The 12,086-nt window shown below is 39.8% G+C and overlaps 1 protein-coding gene across 1 annotated transcript; it reads left to right on the top strand.

The window, feature by feature from the left end:
* Window positions 1-5,402: 5,402 nt before the first annotated feature.
* On the top strand, window positions 5,403-9,919 carry LOC102948029 (bifunctional heparan sulfate N-deacetylase/N-sulfotransferase 3-like). The gene is made up of 3 exons (XM_037896429.2): window positions 5,403-6,441; window positions 9,399-9,501; window positions 9,800-9,919. Exons 1-3 carry the CDS (start codon window positions 6,305-6,307, stop codon window positions 9,917-9,919), a joined length of 360 nt encoding a protein of 119 aa, XP_037752357.1. The 5' UTR covers window positions 5,403-6,304.
* The last annotated feature ends 2,167 nt before the right edge of the window (window positions 9,920-12,086 follow it).

Raw genomic sequence — 12,086 nt, 5'->3', positions numbered from 1 at the left:
ACAGGACCTCAGAATTACTTAAGGTAATGAAGGGGAATGGGGGAGGAGAACAAGAACTGTTTCTATGTTTTTAAATCAGAACATTATTAGTATTATAAGATAAAGATAAACTGTACTATATTGTATTGTACACTAATGAAGTTGTGCGTACAAATGTCCCAATAGCAGCTATAATTATTCCAGAACTTAAAGGAGAGCAAAAAGTGCTGGAGAGGAAATGCTTATCAGGCACTTTACACAAGATTAGGTGCTACTTTTACAGCAAGATCTTTTCAGCAGTGCAATCCATGAGTAATAATATTTCTAAACAATCTGATTCTTTTGATATGTGCATACACTGCATTTTTAATGTTTTGTGTAAACACTCAATTTACTGGTTAGTTAATAATGATAAAACAGGTGATTAAATAAAGGTGCTGGCTTGGTATGACTGTCACAGCTGTTCATGGCTCGGCTTCAGTTACCAATAATGTTTATTACATGACAAACATATAAGACATAATGAAGCTGTTGGGATTAGTCTGAAGATTCTAATAAACAGATACAACCCGATGAGCTGTTTCATGTGGAATGGAAGCCATGGGTACTAAATAGCAAGGAACTGACGGCCCCTGCACACACATTAACAGAGTGGCAAAAACATTTGAACCTGACTGTCAACACATGATTTTTGCAGGCAAAGAAGAAAGAAGAGTCGCTCCAATGTCATCTTTTGAAAACCAAAAACATTATTTCAAAGCAACATCCCTAGAGAAGTTTTTTGATTGTCCATGGTAAGGAGACTTGATGCCACTGGTCCAGCCATTTTGCTCCAGTGCTTCAGGAAAGAAAGTAGGAGCTGGGGAGAAGTCACCTGAACCTATCCAACCCTGAGGATACTGAACAAGAAAGGTAGGGAGCAGGCCAACCAGCCACTACCTGATGACCCATCCTCCAGAAGACAACTGAAAGTAACAAGCAGAGCCCGGGGCCCATTTGTCATTTGAATCTTCGGCTTGAGTTTTCTGGTTTGACAAAATGAAGAACAGGAATTCCAGTAGCATGCAAACTGACCAAATTTGGCAACCCTTGCTTAAAATGCTTCACAAGTAGTCTCACTGATGTAAATATGGAATAAGCAGAACTGTTCTACTGAGCACAGATCTGGCTCTAAATATGCTAATAAGGTTTGCTGAAACTTGTGCAAATCAAAGCTCCTAAGTTTCATACAGTCCTACATGAAACCACTACAGTCTCAAAACAGGGTATGTCCTTTGGTGCTGTCACAGTTCAGGGCAACTGCACCTTTACTGTCTTTCTGTGGTCCAACAAGTGCACCCACTCTCAGGCTTTTGGCTCCCCAGCCAGCACCTCCTTTGGGCAGAGACACGTGTCTTGCTTCCTCCTGACTAGGAAATTTCCAGACTGCATAGTTCCCTGCCTATTCTGTGAGTTCCCCATTAAAATCAGACTGCTACAGCAGGCCTGCTTTGCTTTTCTCCTCAGAGTCTATAAACAGTGTAATTACCACAGTTAAAAGTTACCATACAGCTTTTTCCAAGCAAATACATATATTCTTAAGGTAAAACATTACAAATAACACATTAAAACAATAAAATAACCTACCCATGTGCTAATAAACTTGCTAGAGATCTGTCCGACTCCAGCAAAGGCTCTGGTCAGTAACAGCCCTTCTGATTCCACTGTTACAGGGCCAGTGGCCCTTTAGGAGAATTAGGACCTAATTGGCCCATGCCAACTCCATGGGCTACCTCTGGGAATGATTAGGTGTTCCAGGTGGTGCCCCTTTTAGCTAATTAGAATTGGAATAGCTGAGTTAGGAGGAGAATAGTATAAAGAGGAAGTTGCCCTAAGAAAAGAGAGCTCTATCTGGTCAAGGTCTGTGGTTGCTGTAGATATGCGTAGGAGGGGAAATAGATCTCTGGGTGGGAAGCAAGCTATGAAGTAGGGTTGATGGAAGATAATTGAGGTGCTTCTGTCAATAATCTTGGCTGCCTATTGTTGCTAGAGTGGGAAGAATTGTATGCCAACCCTTGCTCCAGGGAAGGGAGTAGGAAGTTTCTTTATGTTGATTTAGTGACTGTTGATAAATGATATCTGCCCTGAACGGGGGATTGATAGAAGCAAATCCTGAATTGAGACCAATTTGTCTGACAAAAAGGGGAAGTGGAAGTAGGGCACGGTGTTTGGGTCTGTGACCTCCACAAGATATTTTTTTTTCCTGTGGTCACAAGTTCATAAAAGCTTTTAAAAATAAATAAATAAAAAGCACAGCTGTGAATCTGAGAGTCACTTTTATCCAGTTTGGGCTTCTGGTCTGGTCCTAATGTAACAGGTGATTAGAAAGCAAATGATTTCTCCTCAGGTGCAGCTTCAAATGGATGGGTCCAGAGGTGAGTAATTTGCATTTCCCTCCTGCCAAGTATGTTCTAGGAAGCTCACTCAGCTAAAAGTTCCATCTTGGCTGGGCTGTTGTTCTAAGAGTCCTTCAAAGCTCATAATACTTCCCAGAGTTTATATTCATCCTGTCTCCCTCTAAAAGAAGTTACGTACAATCTCACAATAACACATAAACACTTGCATTTTTTTTTTATACAAGGAACCAAGATACTTAAACTTAGTTCAATAAGGTGTAATTCATTCCTTTTCAGGTATGAAGAGCTCTGTGTGGCTCAAAAGCAGTGAAGTTGGTCCAATAAAAGATATTAACTCATCTAGCTTGTCTCTCTAATAGCCTGGGACCAACATGACTTCAACTGCATTACCTATTGCAGGAAACTGTCATATTTATCACAGGTGCATTCCACCCATGCTGAGACAAACAGGAAACCGTTTAACTAAAGTAAAATTTCAAATCTTATACCATTTACCACAGTGTAATATTAATTTTTACTGTGATTAGTATGTTGATGGACTTGTCATCTGGTGGGAGGAAGCATAGCTTCCTGTTTATAGCCCAGGGATGGGGGAGGTAGGTGACGACCCCCTTACCTTGCCCAGCTCTAAAATGGGGATAATACTACTTGTCTGCCTCATGTTTTGAGGCCTACTTCATAAATATGGACTAGGTGTTGAGATCTTCAGACTGAAAGCTAAGTAAAAATATGTATATGTAAAATTAATAATTGGAGTGTATTTTTAATATATATTTTTCTTTTCTAGGTACATAGATTTCTTTCCTATCCTCATCAATGCACCTAGTCACTTTGTTTGATAACACAACACTTTCATTCAGAGGATGCTCCCAAATGATCTGCTTTCCTGGTCCTGAAGGCCAAGATCATCACCATTCCCATTGGATCAGGCATACTCCTGGTATCAGGTATAACAGAGCATCCCTTGTTGTTCACATGGTGGCTTTTTCGTTAATGAACCATAGAAGAAGTGTAATGTAACTGCTTACTATGTCTAATCTGAAGCAAATCAATTTTATTAATGAGATATATTTAACACTGGCAATGTCATACTATCATGTTTGTAAACCAATGCATTAAGTCTTAAAATTCAAATTTTCTTATAGCACCAGTGTATGCTTGAGGAGCCAGCTGCACTGAAGTTCAGTTTCTATGACATGATCACAGCTGGATCCCAAGTCCTTCTAGAGTTAAGAATTCTGTAGAAGAGATATCTTGAACTTCGGTGGTACAGTACACATACAGAAAGTTGGTTAACTTACTTTCTCACCCCCTTGAGGTGAGAAATACAGGTGTAGATGATGAAAGTAGACTGTAGGCTAACTTTTTCAAACTTGGTGGCTAAGTTATGGTACCCAATTCCACTTTCATGTACAAATACCTCTTATACCTACGTGCCCAAGTCCAGAAATGGTGCCTCATATGGATGTGCAAATAGCAGATTATGCTTCCCCTCTCTGTAGTGTTATCTGAAACTTAGAAGTCCTGAATATCTCTATTGTAGCGGCCCAAAGAGGAAGCCGTATACTTCCATAAATGGATATGCTCTCACCTTCATATTCAGACTTATATTTGCAAGTTCTGTGAACGTTAACTGAAAATCTGTGTATTAATCTTCAGGCATTAAGAAGAGGTTACACACTTATGATTAAGGATATGTATGGAAAATTATTTTTTTCCTGTCTCCAGACAGTTTAGTTATCTTTTATGATATGTTGTGGAATAGCAGCAGTGCCTACTCACTTCAGAAAATTAGGGCATCAAAATATATAAATCACTGGATCCATAAAAGTTATTCCCTTTGCCTAAAAATGTCTAATGAGAAGCAAAATACAATAGATTTACAGGGTATTCTGTGTTGAAAGGGTAGATACAGTATAGAGATATGACAGTAATGTAATTTCCCAACTTTTGTCATTTTAATTTCCACTCAGGAAAATTAGGGTTGTAAATCTTGTTCTAATGCCTAGTGATTCATATTAAAAGTTAGCTTTTGCCCTAAAAGGTATTACACGCCTAACTGCCATTACACACATAGTTAGTGCTGAAAGGTGAAATCTTAGCCAGGTGTTCTCCCAGGCAACAAACACTGGTGCACTTGCTGCACCATTCTTGAACATCCGACATGGTAACTTTTAGTCATGCACCCAGCCCACTTTGAGTCACTTATCAGTTCCAAGGATGACCGAAAGAATCAAGGGCTGTTCTCCCCACTGGGATACTGACTAGCCTCCAACCTTGCACACCATGTAGACTCTGGCCTGGAGAAAGTGAGGTTGAAATACAACAAGAATTACTTTATAGCATTTTATTTACCCATCTACTAATATAGTACTGTAATTATGTCATAACCACAACTTAATGCCTAAAGAAATTGGCATGTTAGAACATACATGTTGAAAGGAATACAAATTCAGATCTTTTCGGGGCATATGATCTCTAGTCCTAAAAAGCCTAACTAGAGCCTTGTCTACAACAGGGGATTTTTTTTATAAGTCCCCACTGCAGATAACTCTGATTACAACATTGGGAAAAAGAAGTCTCCCACTTTTCAGCTATGCTATGGCTAGTGACAATGGGAACTCTAGTAGCAATCAAGCCTTTCTGGGTTCAGCAGCCAGTTCAAGGACTGATGGTAAAACCTGTACATAGCTAGTCCAATTGACACCAACTTTAGGCCAGCTGTGTAATATTTTTAAGTGTTTCAGACTGAATTTTTTTGTTACACACGTGGCTGTCAATTTCACTTCCAGCTGGCAACATGAAAACCCACCTGGAGAAGCAGTTACCTTTATCATAAGTTTAACCTGACAGCTACTCTGCAGCACTTTCAATTAGAATCCAAATGTGTTGGGGAAATGATATTTTGTAGTGAGCCTGTATGTATGCATCTTGCTCCAAGTCAGGATCAGGATTCTACTGTGCTAGGCTCTTCAACACAGAGATAAATATTATACTGTAATGGCATACCATTACCTGCACATTCCAGTGCTACAGTTAGGTAACAGGATAGGGCTCAGTTGGCCATTTCAGCAGACCTAGGCATTGGAAGCCACCCTTCACCAAAGAGCACTGGCTGTAATTATGGAACTCCCTCATGCATGCATTGCATATATGTGAGGGATGACAACTCAAGGCTGCAGACTGTAGCGTGCAGCAGCGAAGCCAGTCAAATCAGATTTCTCCCATTTGAACTTTGCTAATTCCACAGAGGTTTCCTGCTTTCTGTGCTGCTGAATGCATTTATTAGAAGCAGCAGGAACCTAGCATTTGAAAAGCTTTGACTCACAGGAGGTGAAAGTTTGAGCATCAGTAAAAGCTTTTTCTGCTTGGAGTGTAAAGCTTTAAACTACATATTTGATAGATTCATCAGCTCCTCATTTTCCTACTTCCTGGCCAGGTCTGCTCCTGAGGCCTGACCCAGTCTCCATTCCTTGCTTTAAGTCACAGGCTTTGTCACCTTTTGATGCCATGTCAGGAAGATCATCCGTGCATCATTTCAACATCAACTATATTTGTCTCCAAAGCTTCAGATTCTGTTTCATTGAAAACAAAATTAGCTTTCTAGCCTGCCTAGTCATAGAGAACCTGTAAACATGAATTAAGTGTAATCTAATGCAGTGATATCTGCCTGAATCTACAGAAAGCGTTAAACAATTGATCCAATAGGAATGAACTAGGGTACACATGCTGTAGGGACTTGCTGGTTCAGCATCTAATTTTTGAAAGCCACAGACACCCTGTATCAGTGAAACCAGTGAAGATTCACAAGTGGTGAATCTGCAAGTGAGTTATGCAGGCCATCTCAAACAAATGCTAATAAAACAAGATAGATCTAGGTATAATGGAAGGAGATATGATACACATTTAACAATTAATAGCTAAACCAGATGCATGTAAAACATGTTCCTTTCTTCTGGTTACTAATGATAGATAGAAAGCAGCTGAGAAATGATCCACTTACAGAAAGAAACCAAGTTCAAAAGTTTATTGGGGTCTCACCACATTGTAATTCTGATTCTTTAATGTAAGTTTTTTATACATTGTGTTTTTTTTTTTTTAGTTAGACTTACATAAAATGTATACAACTACAAACGGTGAGGGCAAAGTGCTGAAGCTGATGGCAGTTGAGCCCTCCCAACCTTGTAAGGGGTGCTCAGTACCTCACAATATTAGGTCCCCTACAATTATTTTTCCTAATTAAGAAATTCTGAACCTTTGGTCTGTCCTTGAGCCTTAACTAAAAACTGGTACTGAAATTCCTTGCTGCACGAGGCTACCAGTAAGAGTAGATAAATATTATAAATAAACAGCAGATGGCTTATCATGGTTACCAAATACTTTCAAGATACTGGGCTTGATGGAGCTCCCTTTGAGGTAAATAGCAAAATTCCCTTTGACTCCAGTAGGAAGAAGATTGGGCCAATAAGCCCAACTATATTTGTCTTGTGTGTGTTGTATCTATATGGGACTGACAGATATTATCTGAGGAATGAATAACCTAGAGCAACCCTTTAGAATCTGAGCAAATGAATGGTCTATTCTTTAAAGGGACATACTGCTGAATATGCACCTCACTGGGCAATTTCCATGTGAAGGTACTTCATTGTTTCCAGAAGGATGTGGAGCACCATCATAGGTGGCAACTATGAGCTTTAGTGGTTGGTGGAAGGACTTGGATTGAAGAGAAATCTGTTAAAATAGATTGTCTACAGCTCTGAGGGGCCACAAGATTCTTTTTCCTGAAGAGCTTAAGATCTCAGGGTACAATCTTTTTCCCCTTGAAACTGATGGTAAAACTTCTATAGATTTCACTGGGACCAAGATTTCACCCAAAATAATCAAGACAAATTAAAGATGGGGTGGGGTAGGAGATGCACAGACAAAAGAAGGGTTGGATTTTTAAAGTGAAGTGCCCAGTGGGGTTTTTTAAAGCAGCTAGGCATGTAGCTTCCAGCCATCCATAAAGTCCTCCAGACTACATAAACCTGGATTTATTTTTGTTCCCTTCTCAAACAACCTTGATGGAATTTCTCTGTTGACTTATCTCCCAGACAAAGGAAAGAAAGAAACAAGAAAGGGGAGAAGGGGCAGCAGTATGGCATGGACAAAAAGGGGAAAATGTGGTGGCAGACCAAGACCTTGGCATGACTAAAAGCTATTAGCAATTAAAAAGTTTTGTTTTTGTTTTGTTCTCCATACTGTGAGCCACTTAACAGCTGTGGGATGGATGCTCAGTCAGCAGGGGTAGCTAGAGAGAAAGAGTAGAAGTCCGTTTTGTGTGTCCGTCCCCCCCCCCCCCCCCAACCCTGCTCCTTGCTTTGGCGGGGGATGGGGGACAGAGGGAGAATGAAGACACTAGCTACCTTCCCATCCCTTCCAATCTGGAGGGGAAGAAAGGTACTTTTGGAGAGAAGAAAGAAGAGATGTGCACAGAGCTCCTGGCATGGGGGTGGGGGGGAAGAATGGGGGACCCTGATATGGGGCCAGTGGGAGCATGGAGAAAAGGGGTCCAACCAGGTCCCTCGAGAGATGGTGGGAATGGAGTATGTTCACAAAACCCCTGGCATGAGGAGGAAGGGACATAGAGACCCTGACATGGAATGAATAATACAGAGATCCTGGTAGGAGAGGGGGAGTGGGAGATTATGGGGAGTCACTGAAATAGAGGGGGATAGGAGGGTGGCCGTCCTGCTCATAGTCTTCCGTCCTGGTTTGATGAGGCTTTGTTTCGTAGGGCTGACTTAAAAGCTCTCTTGAGCTCTTATCTGAAACAGACAAAGCTGATTAGAAATCCTGTAACATTTTTGACATCTTCATATTAAGTTAGCATGTGTCTAAAAGTAGAATGAGGAAATTGCACTCTCTAAGCATTTAACACTGTTCTCTAGTGAGTGTGTCTCATTTCAGGTCAATGCATCCATTCCATTAGTAGTATGTCAGCAGTAGTAGCTGTGCCTGGGTTGTGTTTGACTCACAAAATCTGTAACTCAGCAAAATGGAGCACATTTCATATTTTTATAAAATGTTTCCAGTATTTAATTTGAACCCTTTCACGTATCTTTCCTTAGGTGCTATATTATCTTCCATTCTGAAAAATCAGTCCCAATAGGAATAAATAAATAAACATTTTTCAAACAGGTTGTATTATCTCACTGATCTATGTTCTGCTTCTCTCATATTCTGAGGATCTAGAGAATGGAACTGATTTATGAAAAGGACTTTACTGATGAAGAAAGATTTAAAGGACTAAATAGATAGTTCTTTGCTAAGCCAAGACTTAGGGGGAATATAGACCGCTATTGTGCCGTATTTAAAGAGTGGAAATGGGAAAGAGGAATTATTTAGCATAAAGGAATATAACTAAGAGCAAAGGTATTAAATTTAATAAGGGTGCAGGGTAAGGTGGTATTTACCTTACTCATGTTGAACAGCACCTGACACCATGAGTAGTCTCACTGAAGTCAGTGGGATTTCTTGCAGAATAAGACGCTCATCAGTGTTAAGATACATGTCAGATCTGGGCTAAGATATGAACTTTTCATCAAGGATTATGTTATAATAATACAATCTTCCCTGAGTATGTGCTGACCCCGGGGCAGACTAGTGGCTAAACTATGATTGAGTCAAGTCTCCATCCACTTCTCACCATGTGCCCGGAGAGGAAACAGCAACAAGCTACAGTCATCTTCTGAAGATAAGCAAAACAGTTGAGAGCACAGATTATGTTCTTCCTTTTTGTATACATACATCTTTTGATGTTTAGGTAACAGAAGATAGTGGAATTGAGATGGTGTACATTATGAGTTACAGTATGGAACATATGGCTTTGAAAAAAGTTATGATGGACTGGATCAAAGCTCATGGGATTAAATGGCTATTTAAAGTCAACTAAATGGCAGGGGAATGTCCTGCCAGTAAGATTTATTTATAAGACTAGGAAATAACCATAAATATGTGTATTCTGTTGAACCATATATTCAGATTTGATCATAAGAAGGGGTTTTGGTGTCTTCCCTTAGAAGAAGGAAAAATAAAACATGTAGAAGAGGCCAAAGATCAAAAATATCCATCCATCAACTTGAAGGTAACTTTAAAAAAACCCTGTATGAGTTTTAAACTTTAGAACTCAAAATACTGAAATAAACTTTTCTGTTCCAATTAAATACAGCTATATGGCTTAGGGGTAAGGAGAATTTCGAACACACTAGCATAGCCTGACAATAATAATGATTGATAAATACCTAGCTCTTTATAAAACACTTTTCTCATCAGTAGATCTTTCTGTGCTAGATTTTAATCACAGCTTTACTCATTTTAATGAACGGTTTCAAGAAGTGTCTAGAAAGATGAATATTTTCCTCATTATTCCTTTATTTCATCAGTGCAAGTCTTTTCTCTCAAGTTACTTCAGAGATCACAAAGTAGAACTGTCCAATCTGCTGTACAGACTGGGACAATCTCCATCCTCATGGCTGAGGCAGGAGGCACAAAAAGTGAGGTAACATTACAGATGGAACGGGGGCAAAATGCTTGTTTCAGATGGAAATTCCTAGATATCCATCCACGTGCAAGTACAGGAAAAGATATTTGTATTTCCATGTTTACTTAGAATGTGTGAAACTAGCGTGCTGTCTGTAAACATCTCTCAAGGAAGCAAAAAAATCATAACAAATATCCTCTGCCCCTTCACAAATGCTGTAATTAAAAATGTGAAGCAATATTTCAAAAAAACATGGCTACAATTCTGGCTCCATGCAGTCAGGCCTGTACATCTACACAAAGCAGCACTGAAGTCAATAAAGTGCTGCACGCATTTAGGGATCCAATTACAGAGCTATAAGCCCATACGAGTATTTAACTTTACACAAGTACAGTGAATGAATAGAGACACTGAGGAAGGGATTTGGCAGTTCTTTAATCCTGTTTTATTAAAATGTGTGTTCGGCATAAAAAGTGAGGAATAAATTTATGCATTAATTTATTTGTCTTTCATTTGTTTGTTTTAAAATCTAGAATAACTTGGGAAATCAAATCTTTAACAGCAACAATCATATCCATCTTAATTTTGGTCTTTCCTAAGCTTATTCTGCTTCAGTACGCAAAATCCCCATGACACCAACACATTGCTCCAGTGCTTTTGTAATTCTGTGAACTAAGTACTGGAGGACAAAATTGAGTCCGTCTGTCACACACGGCTAGGGGTACTGAATTGCTGTAGCACACTGAATGTTGACCATTTGAAGTTCCAGGGTTGCACCAATATATAATCTTGAAGATAATTGACCAGGATTTCTCCAGTGCTATAATATACTCTTCTGTTAGGCAGGCCTACAGTTACTGACTGGAGGTGTTCAACTCTTCCCCTCCATGTATTTGATCAAATGTAGTCATAAACAATAAGGCTCATAAACTCTGCTCTAACTTCCATTATGGAGATGAAGGACTAAAAAACCCTCATTTTTTTAACTGAAAGTTTAGATCCTGGAGAATGTGTACAGAAAATTGTCTCTGGCTGGCAACTGTGAATCGAAATATGCAAAATGTGCTTTAATAGGTGAGGCATAGCAAAACAATATTATGGCCCCAATTCAAGAAAGTATTTAAGCGTGTGCTTGTGTCCCAGTGATGTCAGTGAGACTGAAGCATGTGATTAAAGGAACATACGTGCTTTAATGTATTTCTAAATCGGGGTCTATGTACCTAAATGAGTGCAAGGCCAACAATAGCATCCAACTTTTTGTGGGGGCTCCGCAACACTCTGTCCTTTGTCCCCTTCTCTTGTTCCACTATACTTTATCTCTGGGCAATGTTGTTCACAAATACAACTTCTACCATCTATCTCAACTCCACACCCATCTCCATCTGCCCAAACTAAAATCTCGTTCTGTGTCTCTGATATCTCTTGGATTTCTAGCCATCAGCTCAAACTCAACATAGCTACAACAGGACTCTTAATCTTTCTCCCCAAACCCTCCCAACTACCTCCTATCTCAATCACTGTGGACAATATCACTATTATGCCTGTTACTGAGGCCCATAACTTCGGTGTCATCTTCAACTTGGACCTCTTTCTAGGTTGTCGCATGCGGGTTATGTCTGAAACTTACAGATTCTTTCTTCATAGCACTTTAAAATATGACCTTTCCTTTCTATCTGCACAGCTAAAACTCATCCAGGCTGTTGTCATCTCATGTTGGTTATTACAGCATGGCCTACACAAAGGCAATCTTGGCCCGCTCATATACATTCAGAATGCTACTGCAAAGATCATTTTTCTTTTCCTGTCACTTTGACCATGTCACCCCTCTCTTTGCATCCCTCCACTGGCTCCTACTTCTCTCTAGGATCAAATATAAGCTCTTTATATTCAGCTTCAAGGCCCTTCACAGCCTTTTCCCACACTACCTATCATCTCTCATTCAATATTAAAAAGTCCAATCCCACCTCCAACCAGTCCATGATGCCAGCCTCCATTGCACAGTTGTTAAAATTGCAAACCAACACTTCAGTGCTTTCTCCCATTCTGCCCCTCAGACGTGGTAGGAGCTGCCTGCAAAATCCTCCTTTAAAACTCTGCTTAAGACTCTCTCCTTTTTTGTGATGCCTAGAAAATCTTGACAACAGTTAGGTCATTTTTCAGAGTAACAGCCGTGTTAGTCTGTATTCACA

The sequence above is a fragment of the Chelonia mydas genome, chromosome 4, assembly GCF_015237465.2.
Source record: "Chelonia mydas isolate rCheMyd1 chromosome 4, rCheMyd1.pri.v2, whole genome shotgun sequence".
Lineage (NCBI taxonomy): Eukaryota > Metazoa > Chordata > Testudines > Cheloniidae > Chelonia > Chelonia mydas.
Note: the sequence above shows the minus strand (reverse complement) of the source record. Positions and strands in the feature narration are given on the sequence as shown.